This window comes from Electrona antarctica (assembly GCF_951216825.1).
Source record: "Electrona antarctica genome assembly, chromosome: 10".
Taxonomy (NCBI): Eukaryota; Metazoa; Chordata; class Actinopteri; order Myctophiformes; family Myctophidae; genus Electrona; species Electrona antarctica.
The window spans coordinates 48,734,011-48,751,406 of NC_136791.1; the positions used below are offsets into that span (position 1 = coordinate 48,734,011).

The following is a 17,396-nucleotide window of genomic DNA, read 5'->3' on the forward strand; positions in this document are numbered from 1 at the left end:
ACGGCCACGTCTTGGAGATTGTGGGTTCAAACCCCACTCAAATCTTTACTTGCCAAAATCAGCCATTGACCCCCATTCTGAATTTCTCAAATTTAAAAGCACTATGAAACATTTCAAAGATTCCTTTTCAGGCAAACTGTCCACCGTAAGATGAACCTAAATAGGTTTGAATGGGGTTACTAGTAGCATGCCAAAGTTTGTGCTATTGCCATTGGGAATGCATTGGGCGTTTAACTTAAATAACTCAGAAACTACAAAAATTTCAAAGTAAAAAGTTCCAGCATGTGTCTCCACAGAAAGCTGAATTATAAAAAGTGTGAATGGAGTTTCTAGGTGAAAGTGCTTTTTTGACGTGCCAATATCTGCCATTGAGCCTCATTGTAAATGTCTCAAATTTGAAAGCACTATATTTCTAAAACTATGAAACATTTCAAAGATTCCTTTTCAAGCAAACATGTCCACCGTAAGATGAACCTAAATAGGTTTGAATGGGGTTTCTAGGTGTAAGTATGTAGGACTAGTAGCATGCCAAAGTTTGTGCTATTGCCATTGGGAATGCATTGGGTGTTTAACTTAAATAACTCAGAAACTACATAACATTTCAAAGTAAAAAGTTCCAGCATGTGTCTCCACAGAAAGCTGAATAATAAAAAGTGTGAATGGAGTTTCTAGGTGAAAGTGCTTTTTTGACGTGCCAATATCTGCCATTGAGCCCCATTGTAAATGTCTCAAATTTGAAAGCACTATATTTCTAAAACGATGAAACATTTCAAAGATTCCTTTTCAGGCAAACATGTCCACCGTAAGATGAACCTAAATAGGTTTGAATGGGGTTTCTAGGTGTAAGTATGTAGGACTAGTAGCATGCCAAAGTTTGTGCTATTGCCATTGGGAATGCATTGGGCGTTTAACTTAAATAACTCAGAAACTACAAAACATTTCAAAGTAAAAAGTTCCAGCATGTGTCTCCACAGAAAGCTGAATTATAAAAAGTGTGAATGGAGTTTCTAGGTGAAAGTGCCTTTTTGACGTGCCAATATCTGTCATTGAGCCCCATTATACATTTCTCAAATTTGAAAGCACTATATTTCTAAAACGATGAAACATTTCATAGATTCCTTTTCAGGCAAACATGTCCACCGTAAGATGAACCTAAATAAGTTTGAATGGGGTTTCTAGGTGTAAGTATGTAGGACTAGTAGCATGCCAAAGTTTGTGCTATTGCTATTGGGAATGCATTGGGCGTTTAAGTTAAATAACTCAGAAACTACAAAACATTTCAAAGTAAAAAGTTCCAGCATGTGTCTCCACAGTAAGCTGAATTATAAAAAGTGTGAATGGAGTTTCTAGGTGAAAGTGCCTTTTTGACGTGCCAATATCTGTCATTGAGCCCCATTATAAATTTCTCAAATGTGAAAGCACTATATTTCTAAAACTATGAAACATTTCAAAGATTCCTTTTCAAGCAAACATGTCCACCGTAAGATGAACCTAAATAGGTTTGAATGGGGTTTCTAGGTGTACGTACGTAGGACTAGTGGCATGCCAAATTGAGAATGCATTGGGCGTTTAAGTTAAATAACTCAGAAACTACAAAACATTTCAAAGTAAAAAGTTCCAGCATGTGTCTCCACAGTAAGCTGAATTATAAAACGTGTGAATGGAGTTTCTAGGTGAAAGTGATTTTTGACGTGCCACTATCTGCCATTATACATTTCTCAAATTTAAAGCACTATATTTCTAAAACTATGAAACATTTCAAAGATTCCTTTTCAGGCAAACATGTCTACCGTAAGATGAACCTAAATATGTTTGAATGGGGTTTCTGGTGTAAGTATGTAGGACTAGTAGCAATGTAGCATGCACTATATTTCTAAAACTCTAAATAGGTTTAAATGGGGTTTCTGGTTGTAAGTATGTAGGACTAATAGCATGCCAAAGTTTGTGCTATTGCCATTGAGAATGCATTGGGCTTTTAAGTTAAATAACTCTATAACTATACAAAACATTTCAAGGTAAAAGGTTCCAGCATGTGTCTCCACAGTAAGCTGAATTATAAAAAGTGTGAATGGAGTTTCTAGGTGAAAATGATTTTTTCTAGTGCCAAAATCAGTCTGAATTTCATTTTCAGGCAAACATGTCCACAGTAAGATGAACCTAAATAGGTTTGAATGGGGTTTCTAGGTGTAAGTATGTAGGACTAGTAGCATGCCAAAGTTTGTGCTACTGCCATTGAGTATGCATGTGCATTTAGAATAAACTCCACAGAAATGCCCACCCTAACAGTTTGATCTGACTCCTATCACAACAAGATGTAATGACTGACTAAACTATTCTACGGTTGCCAAAGTTTGTGCTACTGCCATTGAGTATGCATGTGCATTTAGAATAAACTCCACAGAAATGCCCACCCTAACAGTTTGATCTGACTCCTATCACAACAAGATGTAATGACTGACTAAACTATTCTACGGTTGTGAAGTAATCTTGAAATGTGATGTAATTGTAATCAGGAATGTGATGTCCACTAGATGGTGCTAGAAACATGCAGGATGTGTGGAGCTGGCAATGTGACAAGCTGTGACATATTTTAAATATGACTTCAATATATGAGACTTAGTCATCCAATTGATCCAAACACTATATTTCTGCAATATACGTAGACAGGATTCACTGCAAATGTCAACTACCTTTACAGTGCTAACCCTGCTATAACTTTGAAGATTAATTATCTCAATAAAAAAAAAAGACATTGGACATTCAAAAAGGTGTTTTTATTTTTTCCTTATTTCGCCTGCCCTTTCAAATACACTCTGTATAGTGTGGTCAGGCCTAATTCCACAAACCATCATAGTCACAGCTGTAACTATTGCATAAATACAAAGCAACATACAGGTGATGCTCAACTTTGTGTGTATGACTAGAATGAAATACACCAAAAAGAAAAAAGAGGTTACAGTACTCAATTGCAAGAAAACCCAATGAAAACGTCATTCACAGCAAAAAAAGAAAACGGATTGATAACTTGTGTCCCTCCCCCTAAACTTTGGTTTTACATGTTGTGGTCTTTCACAAAGACCATGACCTAAAAGATAGTTTCACGTAAAGGACAAGAAACAGATAATACAGAGGAAGATAAGAGCCATGCTGGTACCATGAGGGTGAACTTGATGACACGTACTAGAAGAATAATGGGAAGGGTTGGGGGGCCAAGACAAATGTCTCTCACTGACGCCGACTCGCCTTCTCCAAAGCAAGCACCAGATTTGAACATCCTAATTGAGGTACTGTTAAACAATATTATAATACAAACAGAACCAAGTCTCACACACACCAGAAGTAAACTTTTCACCGATGGTCATGATCGCTTCTTTCCTCTCACAGCGAGAATGTTCCTGTGCAACATAAAAACATCTTTGAGATTAAGAAAAAAAAAAGAAAGAAAAAAAACACAAACCAAAAACCTCTTTTTTTTTTAGTTTTTATAATTATACAGAATCTCAAAGCTCATATTAGCTCCAATAAGATCCCAAACAATAAATATGTAGTATAAGTTTGGAGAAGAAAAATAAAAACACACAAACATATATATATGTTTTCAACTCAACCAGTCTGGGAAAAAAAAGGTAAACTCAAGTTCCACCATGGTCTGTAATGCTAAACATTTATACTTTGTCTTACGATGGTGTATAAATTAAGCATTGATGACTGTGGCTTTGACTTGAAAAGGGACGAACTGTCTTTTCAAGAGCTTCATATATGACCTTTATTCAAGCAGTTATATTTATATATAAATTCATTTTTTGTTTATTTTCTTTTTTATAAATGTGCAGTGCTTAGTATTAAGAATTTGTCATAATTATAATTACACAATCTCTCTGTTCTGAAGGGTCTCCTGACGCAAAATATATATCGGCTCTATCTCTGCCAAGAAATAAAAACAACAACAAGCCAACTCATTTTACGACTGGAAAAAGAAAACAATTTGGAAGTGTGCTTTTTGTCAGTGCCCATAATAAACTGATATAAACTTGATTTTGAATTGATGCTGGTATATCTCATTATACAGATTTTTATTTTCTTCCTTTCTTAAACAACCACATGCATTTACATTTATGGATAAAGATTATTTATGTTTTTTTTTTTTTTTGTTTTTTTACATCCGACAAAAAAAAGATAAAGATAATTAGCATTCGTAAACTAGGATCCTTTATTTTCCATTATCTCTAGGTCTCTCTCGCTCTCTATTTCTCTCTTTTTTGCAGCAGTGGAGTCCTTTGTGTCAGTGTCAGGTTATCAAGTGTCTGTGTTTTGTACATGTGTTTATATTTATAAGTGTATCTCGCATGTGTGTGCACGCTCCAACGGTGCCATCTTCTGCAAGAAGTGCGATTGTGGTTGGGGGGGGAGGGGAGGGGGGGGAGGGGCTTGCGGTTCCCTGGCCTCTCCCAAAAGGCTTTCACAGTTTGTCCGTATCAGGAAAGATGAAACAAAAAAACATGAAAACAAATCAAACGAGCAAAGTGGGAGAGGGGGGAGGGGAGAGTCCTGCCCTGCCACCCCCCTAGCGAGGGACTGGCCCACACCCACACCGGGGTGGGTGTCCAGGTTTGTCACTCGTCATCGTCCTCCTCTTCTTCCTCGCCATCGGAGAGGGAGGCGCAGGGGCGGATCTGGCGGTAGCCGTCCAGCCACTTCTCTACCATCTGTGTGACCAGAGGGTGGTTCCGGCGCCGCGAGCTCTTCTGGAGCGCCACCAGAACTCCGCCCTCTGTTACGCAGCAGTCCAGCCACTCCCTCAGCAACTTCTCCTGCTGCTCCTCGTTGCCCATCTGAAGGAGGGAGGTGGGTGAGGACGGGGGACACAGATGGAGAGAGAGAATAATCAACAAACCTACGAGGTAATCCTGGTCTCTAAAACTACCTCCCCCTGGCCAGCCGGGGCGCCTGATGGAGGGGAAAGGAACTGGTCGGAATAACGTGTTCCTTCCACGCGCTACGTCCGGCCAGGGAAATTCCCCCCTGTCAGGTGAAAAGAAGCAGCTTGGACTCCTCATGCATAGAAGGAGGCATGAGTTCAGTCCGCTGCCCCCCCAGGCTGGCAGAGGAAGTGTAGCGCCTACGAGGGAGCTTGTCATTACACCCGATTTATACCTAGTTGTTTGTGCATTGAGTTGAGCTCCAACATAGCCAATTTACAAGCTCACAATGCGTTGTGCTTGCAGAGCTTACATTTTCAGTGGCTGACACTGGCGCGCAACTAAGTACAAATCAGGCGTTACACATCAGATTCTTCACGCACCTTAAACTCATTTACTGCCGAAGACGTCTTTGACGACCTATTTCCCCAATGTTGCTCCCTCCCTGGGTTTTTATTGATTCAGAATAGCCTCTTATATCTACCGTATAGTAGCTTCACCACTAGGCAATGCTCGCTTACGCTGTGGTCCGTCAATGAAATGTTTCCCCGCCGTCCACTTCCATTATAAGTGCGATCTTTGGCCGTGTTGTTCTCGGAATTGAGGTGATTTAACCGAACGTCGATGTTAGGGGCAATACATAACACACAGCCGGAGAGTACCCTTACCTCCTGTGCTGACAGGAAGTGGATGTGGAGCAGCTTCCTCTCACTATCGACCAACGGCAGGAATGTGACGGTGACGTCGTCGTCCGTGTTGAGGTTGGCGCCCGCGCCGCGATTGTCAAAGCCATCGTTCTCCATGGCCACCAGTGCTGAGAAGTGGCCCCGCGTGTAGCCGAGGGCTATGGGGCTCTTCCAGCAGAAACTCTGCTCCCACAGCAGGGGCAAGTACACACCTGGTGCACAGAGGAAAGACAGAGGGGAGGTAAGGAACAAGGTGTGGAAGATGTCAAGGGTGTGGGAAGAGGAAAATGATGGTGATGGGAGAAAGGAGAGAATGAACGAAAACATCAGAGCAACTCTCTGGAACGAGGCTGGCCGTGGTCACACTTCAAGAACCCAATGTAAGACCAGTGTAGCGCGCCCCCTGTTGCTTTAACTTTAATAATTAACAAAGCAATCTTCTGGTGAATGTGGTGCTTCACCTCATGACTACCACAGCTGGGCTGTCTTTTTTTTCTCCCGTCTCTGAACAGTCTGCCATTGTGTTTATACTTTTTACTGGGTTCACCTGCCGGCCATTTTAAAAACGAAGGGCCCCTCCCATCCATAGGCGCATATATAGTGTGTGTCTCTCTCTCTCCCTAACTCTCTCTCTCTCTCTCTATATATATATATATATATATATATATATATATATATACACACACACACACACACACAGTGAGTGAGTGAGTGAGTGAGTGAGTGAGTGAGTGAGTGAGTGAGTGTGTGTGTACATCATTTATTTATTCGTTTAGTGTGCGTGCATGCGTGTGTCTTCCCCGTCACCCACCCCCCTGTCCATCCGTCTCTCACTCCAACCCCTGACAAACAGCAAATCATTCTTCCATTAGGCAGGCATTACCACTAGAGGCCGGTCCTTACAAAGAGCTTTCATCATCCCCCCACACACACAGCCTCGTTCTGCAGTCAAATTAAAGCCAGACTGTTTTGTTTTTTTACTACAGGCCATGGAGGTGGACCCTTTCCTCTGCTCATTGGATTGGCTGGTTCTAGACTGCTTGTGATGGTTTAAATATGGTCAGACGTGACTGCATGTGTGTCCTGGAAACATTCCCGCATTGTTATAAACATGAAAAGTAACATGAAAACATGAAAAGACTACATAAAACCCAGCAGTGTCTTTTCTTTCTTTTGTGATACACATGAAGTACAGTTCTACATTTCTTTCTTTTTTTTAAGCTAAATTTACCTTTAAAGTATCGCTCATTTAATACTAAAAACACCCTTCAATGAAAGTCACTGGGCTGCGCTGCGTTAAGATATGATTACTGCCAGATTGTTTCTAGTAAGAATGAGGGCTACAAAGTATGCCAGCTATGTCAGCTATGCAGACCCATGCGGGATTGTGCTGTTTCTCATAATTTATAGAAACACTGGAGTGAACGAGCACGAGAACAAAAAAATCCATACGGTCGATCAGATGCAAACCCCAGGGCAAAACCACAACCAGACCAGGTATAAAATAAAAGTAAAAGATGCTCACCTTGAAAACGTGTGTATCCAAGTGTTTCGCCACGGAAACTTTTGTAATACTTCACTCCGTAGACGATGATTGGCCTACGAAGTATGTGTGCAAGAACAAAAATGTGGGTCTGTTCCAAGCTGGCCCCCGGCTACAAGGAGAGGAGAAATGACACGGGAAGGAAGAAGGCACATTTAGAAACTCTGAATGCAGAAAAACTACAAGAAAAATGGATTCCGTATGCGCAGAAGAACCCAAGCAATTTTTAACCCATTTTGACCTGAGATCAGATTCTAAAAATGTCTTCTACATCCTGACAGTTTTCTGAAAAAGCTATGTTTCTATGTCAGTCGTTCTTCGATCTGTCAAAAATAGCAGACCTACAAGCTTGTAGCGCACCACTCGGTGGCGCGCTATGAGCTTGTAGATCGGCTATTTTTCAATAGCTAAAGCACAACATAATGCTAACACCAAAAGGGGGTCTTAATAACATACTAACATAGTTCCATAACCCTACATAATGAAACAGCACAATGTTTAAAATGTGGTCTATATTAGTCACCAGCACCTGTTGGAAACCTATAAGAGTTTGCTGAACTGCAGTGCGGCACTGATGGCCGACAGGATAGACTTCCCTTGCATCAAGAGGAGCAAGTTGCATAATTCATACATTCGTTGTTCAAGCGCATTTAATTGCACATACTGCCGGGTGGCAGTGGCTCAGGGTGCAGCAACAGTGGCCGGTAGAGCAGCCGCATGGGAATCGCAAGGTCCCCCCAGTCCGATCCCGGGCTCCCTCAGAGTTACTGTCGAAGTAGCCTCGGAAACCCAGACGTTTTTATTTCCAGGGAGAAAAAGAAAGTCTGGGTCCGAGTCCACTTCAATTCGGCATAAGAGTAGCGCAAACGTCGCTCACTCTCTGCTGATTTCTGATCGTCTGCACCTTTGTTAAATTGACGCACACACGCACACACACCATCCTCTCTCTCTCTGTCGCTCTAATTAATTAGACTCATGTCCTGCAGCTGCGTGTAGTTTCTCCTGTAGTTTCTATCCTGCCGGGAGCTGCCTATGCCATAGAAAGCATAGGTGAGTTCCAGTCTACTGTCGAAGTGTCCTTGAGCAAGACTCTGAACCCCTAATTGCTCCCGATGTGCAGGACAGTGCCTTGCATGGTTTCCTCTGCCCATCGGTGTATGAATGTCTGTGTGAATGGGTGAATGTAATGAACAATCTATGTAAAATGCTTTGGATAAAAGCGCTATATAAATGCACCGTTTACCATTTATCCAAAGTGCTTCACACGATGTGCTTTCCAGTCACTCATTCACACACAGACAGCAGAGACAACTATGGTAAATGGTAAATAAATGGTAAATGGTGCATTTATATGCAAGGCGCTTTACATAGATTTGGGGTTCAGTGTCTTGCCCAAGGACACTTCGACATGTAGACAGGAGGAGCCGGGATTCGAACCGCCGACCCATGGATCATTGGACGACCTGCTCTACCTCCTGAGCCACAGTCGCCCTACATGCTACTATGCATGCAAGGCACCAACCTGCTCAACTGCACCGGTTAGAGCAGGGGTTCCCAACCTTTCTGTTACCAGTCAATGACTGGCTGCTATTAATATATTGTTAAGTAAAAAAAGTAAGTAAGCCTTTGCCGAGCCATGATGTCATGAGGCCCGGTCGAGTCATGAGGCCCATAGGGCAGGAGCCTATCTCCTGTTTCTGTAGCGTGAGGCAGCTTTGATGCACAAGTACACCCCCTGGACATGACGCTAGTATGTCGCAGGGACTTACCGGCAATCCAACACCAGCTCAGTGGCCTTGTGGTTAGAGTGTCCGCCCTGAGACTGGGAGGTCGGGGTTCGATCCCTGGCCGGGTCATACCAAAGACTTTAAAAATGGGACCCAATATATTGTTACATCACTACATAATGGGCATTATTATATCAACAAGGATAGGGTGATTAAAAGAGGTTTATGTCTGTATCAGAAATAACTTTGGACAGGTGGAAAACCTTAGTTGAATTTGCAAAGTGACACATTACTTTACCTGGGTTACATCTTCTGATAGTTGTATTTGAATATTGACATGAAATAACACCGTTATTAGGGTAGGTACCCTCACAAAAAACATGCAGTAATCCTGGTCTCTAAACTGCCTCCCCCTGGCCAGCCGGGGCGCCTGATGGAGGGGAAAGGAACTGGTTGGAATAACATGTTCCTTCCACGTGCTACGTCCAACCAGGGGAACTCCCCCCTGTCAGGTGTAAAGGAGCAACTTGGACACTCAGGCATGAAGGAAGCATGAGTTCAAGTCCGTTGATCTCCCCATGTCCCCCATATATGGGGACTAGGTTGGCGGAGGGTGTGTAGAGCCCAGGATCACATTAGATAATTGACACAGGGGTGGAAAATGGGTTACAAAATCGTGGGATAAAAAAAAAGAGAAATAACACCGTTTAGTGTTTCATTAGCACAAACATGACACAATAGGACAGCTTGTTGTGACGCATCCGATTATGAACACACAAATCTAAGGCTAAAGTTGCCAAGGATTCAACAGTAATGTCACCGTTTATACACGGAAGTAGCACGGAATCGAAGCCGAAGCCGTTTAACCCATTCTGGGCGGGAACCCCTTTTGGTGTTAGCATTATGTTATGCTTTAGCTATTGAAAAATAGCAGATCTACAAGCTCATACGAGCTTGTAGGTCTGCTATTTTTCAAAAAATCGAAGAACGACTGACATGGAAACATAGCTTTTTCAGAAAACTGTCAGGATGTAGAAGACATTTTTAGAATCTGATCTCAGGTCAAAATGGGTTTTTCTCTCCGCTGGGAGGTTATAGACTCAAGGCCGGCAAACAGAATTCCACAGAACGGTGCCGGTGGTTTGGCACTAGAGGGCTGCACGGGTCCATAAAATTGGACCCGGTCCGAAACGGGACCAGTGATATCTGAACCGAACCGTTACGGATCCGAGAAACATTCTAAATTGTCCGCACCCGCCCGGAAACGGCCCCCGAAAGGATTGGATCCGGTCCAAGTGGCGCGCTACGAGCTTGTAGGTCTGCTATTTTTGAAAAATCGAAGAACCACTGACATAGAAAACTGTCAGGATGTAGAAGACATTTTTAGAATCTGATCTCAGGTCAAAATGGGTTAATATAGCCAGCGGGGGTGTGTGTGTGTGTGTGTGCGCACACGGTCGGGATTGGGGTGAGAGAGACAGAGACAAAGCGAAAGAGAGAGAGAGCGAGAGACGGCATGTTGAGGTGCATGACGAGACCCAGCCCTCGTTGACTCTGTTCAACAGGCAATATGGACTTTAGAATGTAATAATTACAACGCACGCAATGTCTATTTTTGAAACCTATTTTTAAAGTTGAAGGGTTTAATATATAAAGCTCGGATCCTCACGGGGAATTTTGGGTAACTGCATTTCAGACGATCCGAACCGAGACCCGCAGCAATTTGGAATGGATCCGACCCTGCCCGAGGGAGAAGTCAATATAACTTTAAGCAACGACGGATACGGCAGTCGGCTACAGCAACTGGAAATGGATCAGTGCTCGATACATAAACCTGCTCTCCGTCGCAGCCCTTTCTACTACGGGAGAACCTACACTTACACGTAGTCTACAACATGTCATAACCATGTTTATTGAAATTATCGCTGTCATACATTTACACCGATTGCTCCATCACCTCTCTTATGCTGTGTAATGTGTTGACATGCTCTGAATGAAGAAATAACACTAATACCATATGTCATATTAACCATATGTTTATTAAAACGGTTTTAGAATAACACAGATTGCTCCAGCACCTTCCTCTTTCCACTGCTGATCATGTCCAGCGCATGTAAGAATTAAGCAATATCGGCAAGTTAGCTGACGCGCGACGGGGTGTTTTAAAAAATAATAATAATGTGTTTATGTTTGACACATGCTGCATGGACGCGTCACCATGGCAACCAATGTCGCCGTTGCCGGAGGCTGTTTGCTTAACGATTTTGACAGCTACGGCGTGGGCGTCATAGCCGCCGTACTTCCGCGTAGCGGAGCCGTCCTGAAAACAGTCGTTGCTTAAAGTCCCTAATATTTTGGGCCCGAACCGGTTCGGGTTCGGCTCTCGGGTATTCGGTTCCTGGTGGATCCGTGCTGCCCTCTATTTGGAACCCTGGGATTCAAACAAAGTGCCTTGCTTAAGGACACTTCGACACAAAGCCAGGAGTCTGGATCAAACCTGGAACCTTTCCGATTCCCAGACGACCGCTCTACCTGGTCCACTGCGGCCCCGTGCTTCACCAATTTTAGCTAAGATACCAACACACGGAGGGCAGTATTATGCGTGTCTTAAGTACCAGGTCTTATTACTTAACTTAAGACCTGGAGGCGTGATCAATGCCATTTGGCTATTCTGAGTGGCCAAACAGCATTGACCACGCCGAGGTCTTAAGTTAAGTAATAAGACCTGGTACTTTAAGACACGCATAATACTGCCCCTAGTGTCTGGAGTGACACAGCGGCATTGTGTACGTACCTGACTGGCTAGCGAGAGGATGAACGCCCAGTCTTCTTGCCACTGCTCCTCTCTCAGCGAAAAGTGCAGGCCAAAACTCTGCGAATACCACGATTCCCACTCCTTCCAGCGTGTATAGAACCTGCAGAAAAGACAACAAGAAAAGTTAGTTTCGTGTTCCCTCCTCCGCGTCATCAGTGCCCATACCCGAGGTGGGGTTGGCGAAAGGGCCATTCTGTGTGGAGTTTGCATGTTCTCCCCGTGTCTTCTAGGGTAGGTACCCTCACAAAAACATGCAGTAATCCTGGTCTCGAAACTACCTCCCCCTGGCCAGCCGGGGCGCCTGATGGAGGGGAAAGGAACTGGTCGGAATAACGTGTTCCTACCACGCGCTACGTCCGGCCAGGGAAATTCCCCCCTGTCAGGTGAAAAGAAGCAGCTTGGACTCCTCATGCATAGAAGGAGGCATGAGGTCAGTCCGCTGCACCCCCAGGTTGGCAGAGGAAGTGTAGCGCCCAGGATTACATTAGATAATTGGCACTGGGTGAAAAAACTGGGTTGCAAAATCGTGGGATAAAAATTTAGATTAAAGAAAACAAAAAACAAAAAAACAAGAAAAGTTAGTCAGTGACACTGTTCGACCTCCCTGAGCACAAGACTGGGTATTAGGTTGAATCATGACTAATACACAGCAAAAACCTAAACAGTAATTTTCTTAGTGAACAACATCAATTTGTGAGCACTACTGTAGACTTGAGTCACATGTAGACTTGAGACTTTCTTATGTAATCTGTATCTGGGTGGTTGTATTGTCCTGATGCTTCATACTTAAAACCAGCATAAATTCCCTGGGAATCACGTCTTCTCAAACTGGCCAAATGCCCGGCCCCTAGTCTAATTCTAGTAAGCCTGCAATTCCAACCTTAGATTTAACCCCAAATCTCAACCGCCAGGACATTAGCCCCTATGCAACTACAATGCAACTTCATCATGAGTGTGAGTCTGGTGATATTCAAGTTTCTGAAATCTGAGATTAAAGGGGTTAGGGGTGATCTAGTAATTAGAGTATGTGGTAACCAAAAGGTCACAGGTTCAATTACGGATATTGGTCAATGTGTCAGTAGCCTCGGAAACCCAGACGTTTTTATTTCCAGGGAGGAAAAAAAAGTCTGGGTCCGAGTCCACTTCAATTCGGCATAGAGTAGCGCAAACATCTCTCACTCTCTGCTGATTTCTGATCGTCTGCACCTTTGTTAAATTGACACACACGCACACATGTACACACAGTCACACACACACACACACTCCTCTCTTTCTCTCTGTCGCTTTAAGTAATTAGTCTCATGTCGCGCAGCTGCGCATAGTTTCTCCCGCCGGGAGCTGCCTATGCCATAAAAAGCATAGGTGAGTTCCAGGCTAAAAGGTCACAGGTTCAATTACGGATATTGGTCAATGTGTCAGTGTCCTTGAGAGATGCTGAACCCCTACGTGCTCACTCTGTGGAAGACACCTCTGTGACTGATGTTTTGTGAACAGAGAAAGCAAACTAATAAAATCATTTTCCATGTACAGTGTCAGTATGTGTGAATGTACTTGGCCAATAATCCATTTCTGATTGTCTGAGGAAGCACTACTGCATAATGTATGTCCTACACTACAGTATGAGGTTACAGCTACAGTTATATTCAATTACAGTGTATCTCATAACTACACAGTTGTCTCTTGTCTCCCAGTGTGTAGCCTCGGAAACCCAGACGTTTTTATTTCCAGGGAGGAAAAAAAAGTCTGGGTCAGAGTCCACTTCAACTCGGCATAGAGTAGCGCAAACATCACTCACTCTCTGCTGATTTCTGATCGTCTGCACCTTTCTTAAATTGACACACACATGCACACATGTACACACACATCACACACACACACTCCTCTCTCTCTCTGTCGCTCTAAGCTGCACATAGTTTCTCCCGGCGGATCCTGCCGGGAGCTGCCTATGCCATAAAAAGCATAGGTGAGTTCCAGGCTACCCAGTGTGTTACTGGCCTAAACCCCCCAGGCCTCACCAGTGAGAACAGTCATGCAGGCTGTCATGGAGAGTCTTGCGGAGGACCGAGTCCTTGTCGTAGATCCCCCAGGTGGCCTGCAGCACAGAGTCCAGCAGGCAGTCCCCTGCGGTGCGGTTCCAGAGGGCATAGAGGCGGCTATCTAACCTGGTTCCCAGCTCCAGGGACCAGTTGATTATGGGGGACTCCTCTTCGAGTTCTGTAGAAACCACAGGGAGAAAAAAAAGATTGAGTGTTCTCGTCGGTGAGCGAGTTCACTAAAGGGTCTCTGCTCGGGTGATAACAACTAGGAAGACATCAACGGAACACAGCGTGCCGCCCGAGATGAGAGAGACCCAAGATGATCACACCACCAGATTTGTTTTGTTGTCGTACGAGAGGTGGTGACATTTGAAAACATTGGTGTCAACTATTGTATTCGTACCTGTCAAACTAGTTCACTCGACAGTGGGTCAAAAACATGAAGGCCATCTGTCTTTTTTTTGTCCCTAATCTTTGCCCATGAGTTGGACTGAATGTTGCACTGCTGCAAACATTGGCCTGGTTAAACAGATGGTCTTACTAAAAAGCACCTAGGAGAGAAAATGTGAGCTGGGTGGAAAAATACTGTGTGTGTGTGCTCGCGTGCGTGTGTGTGCGCGTGTGTGCGTGCGTGCGTGTGCGTGCGTGCGTGTGTATAGGCTGGGAGGAAGTGCAATCATTCAGCAGGGGATTGGAGAAATCCCTCAAACTCGATTAGCCTGATTAGTACAGATGCAAGTGCCATGCACGATAAGGACTGGCACAGCGAGGAGCAGACAGGCAGGGAGGGCACCGTGCCGGCCAAGGGAAATGTAATGTGTAATGTAACACTGCCCGCATCCGGGAGCATTCCCATTATAGTATATATGGACGAGGGAGGGAGTCAGCATTAGTTTGCCAAGCCACCCGACGACCACTGGATCCGGTTTCTCAGTCTTTGCAGTGACTGATTTGTATTGGAGAAAGCTGTTAAGAGCACAGAGTCTATAGTAAACAGATTACATCAGTAAAAATAGAAATGTCACCTTTCTGAACATCTCGGTCCAGCACCTCATCAAACAGTTTCTCCTGAACTGTTGGGGGCAAGTCCTCGATGTCTGCAAACAAAGCACACATAGTATCAGTTCAGTCAGACACTTTCGTCAAGTTAACCTATTTTTTTTTTTTTTTAATATTTTTTATCCCACGATTTTGTAACCCATTTTCCACCCCTGTGTCAATTATCTAATGTGATCCTGGGCTCTACACACCCTCCGCCAACCTAGTCCCCATATATGGGGGACATGGGGAGAGCAACGGACTTGAACTCATGCTTCCTTCATGCCTGAGTGTCCAAGTTGCTCCTTTACACCTGACAGGGGGGAGTTTCCCTGGTTGGACGTAGCGCGTGGATGGAACACGTTATTCCAACCAGTTCCTTTCCCCTCCATCAGGCGCCCCGGCTGGCCAGGGGGAGGCAGTTTAGAAACCAGGATTACTGCATGTTTTTTGTGAGGGTACCTACCCTAGGGGACACGGGGAGAACATGCAAACTCCACACAGAAAGGCCCTTTCGCCAACCCCGCCTCGGGTATGGGCACTGATGACACGGAGGAGGAAACACGCCCACCAGCACCCACAGCGTCCCGAGCGGGAATCGAACCCAGGACCTTATAGCTGTGAGGCGACAGCACTACCAACTGTGCCACCGTGCCCCCAAGTTAACCTATTTATTGCAATGATATTGCATTCAGTTTGGTGGCGTGTGACTCTGCTCCAGTGATGATCTGCGCAAGCATGGCAGAGAAACTGGGGACAACACTAAAGCCCCTTGTTTGGAGAGACCCAGAAAAAAGGAGCTTCAGTTCAGGATCTAGGTGTCCAGATGTAGAAAACATCTGTTTGTTTTGAAATTGACAAAACGTTGGGGTGAGTCTATTTGTAGATACCACGCACATCATGCCCCTACTCTACTACATCTAAAAGGACCTGGAAATGTTAGTTAAACCTGCTTCTGTCTTGGCAACTAAACCCATGTCAACTCCCTGTTTTGTTTTGTACTTTTCACCATGGTTGCTGGGCTTTCTCTTCATGCTCGAGACCCTTGACAACAGTAGTTTATTCTTCAGCTAAAATAAATGAATGCATTGAGTTTGGTGGAATTAAACAGAATGGGTTTCTATAGTGGCCGGAAGCCAAGGTCTGCATTGTTTTCCCAGTCAGACGACTGCTGTGCTGAGCCACCAGCAGCAATAGACTATAAACCACAATAGCCATTCTTCAGTGAAATTCAACAGAAATAGTGCACACATTCATAAAACCGTCCCTCACATTTTGTACAGAATTTGGGGGAGCGCCACAAAAACAAAGCGATAACAAATAATGATTTTTGCTACAGGCGACAGACACACCAACGTTGGTGGCTGCCTTGGTATACACAGAATGCAAGAACAATGCACAGTCAAAGAGTCAATGGTGGCCTCCTGGCTCAGACAGTTGGAAACAGACAACTGTAGCATTATGCCTCTGGGAACATCCCAACGACAAGCAATTTCATAAACCAGAAGTAAACAAAACAAGCATTCTGGCCACATACTTGGCAGGTCACCGGGGCTGGGTAGTCTACTACATTCTTCAGCTGCATTGCAAACATAATAGGCCCTAAACGAAGTACTTTTGACATAAATGACACCTTCTGGAATTTATAACACATTTTATCAATTAATACAAGACAAGTGATATCACCATGAACCTGTGAACCTGTTGGGGTGGGATAAAAGCCTGCTTGTTTCAGCTGAGAATGGAAATCACATAAGCAAGTGATCACCTTATTCATTGCATTAAAATGGTTTTCAGCGACCATACAAAGTCTTCTCACTATCTCAGGACAGTTTCTCTATATTCTTGGGGCTCCATTTTCGTCAGCGCTAAACTGACTAAACTGACTGTCGACTGGCCATTTTAACTATTCAAAAATGTTTAGCAAAATAGTAAAAAAGGCAAAGAAGTTTAGGGATAAGGGGTTTAGCGGTGACGAAAATGGAGCCCTTGGTGTCCTCTACTCAAAACCATTTCCTCTGGCCTACTTCAAAAGAGGAGGTGAACCCACCTCAAACCTCAAGATACAAATGTGGCAATTGAATGTACCGACAACTAAAAAGCCCATCGCTAAATATATTCAGGATGGAACAGTATAGGCTATGGCAGCCTAACCTACCTGCGGGTAGTGTGAAGGTGACCAGGTCTGTCAGGAAATAGCAGGTAAAGTCTCCTTTGCGCTGGTGCAAAGAGGCTGCCACTTCACGGCGGATTTGCTCCGTCAACTCAGGACACACCATGGCTGGGATGCACTTTGCTGCCTGTTGGGACACCTGGAGGAGGGTGGGAGAGAGATGGGTGTCAAAGCAGGACAGGCAACGAAAGTGAGGCTTATTCCACACAATGCATTGATTCAGTCATTCTTCTTTGCATAGCAGTGTAATACTCAGCCTGCTAGATTATGCTGTGGAGTTTAGGCTGGCTGATGGCTAGCGATTTGAATTTCAGTGGCTATATGTAAACAAGGTGGCAATTTAGGAAACTATGTCAGAGCTGACGTTATTAACCCATTTTGGGGCGGGAACCCCTTTTGGTGTTTTAAACATTACGTTATAATTTAGCTATTGAAAAATAGCAGATCTACAAGCTCATA

The 17,396-nt window shown here is 44.1% G+C and overlaps 1 protein-coding gene across 1 annotated transcript in view; it reads right to left on the reverse strand.

The window, feature by feature from the left end:
- Window positions 1–2,757: 2,757 nt before the first annotated feature.
- The window catches only part of zranb1b (zinc finger, RAN-binding domain containing 1b), a 32,510-nt gene continuing 17,871 nt past the window's right edge, over window positions 2,758–17,396 (reverse strand). Inside the window, exons 4-10 of the mRNA XM_079511704.1 lie at window positions 16,923–17,076; window positions 14,752–14,823; window positions 13,706–13,904; window positions 11,670–11,790; window positions 7,131–7,260; window positions 5,588–5,817; window positions 2,758–4,832 (exon numbers count right to left, since the gene is read on the reverse strand). Of these exons, the coding sequence (XP_079367830.1) occupies window positions 4,614–4,832; window positions 5,588–5,817; window positions 7,131–7,260; window positions 11,670–11,790; window positions 13,706–13,904; window positions 14,752–14,823; window positions 16,923–17,076 (1,125 nt within the window). The 3' untranslated portion in view covers window positions 2,758–4,613. The remainder of the gene's footprint in view (window positions 4,833–5,587; window positions 5,818–7,130; window positions 7,261–11,669; window positions 11,791–13,705; window positions 13,905–14,751; window positions 14,824–16,922; window positions 17,077–17,396) is intronic.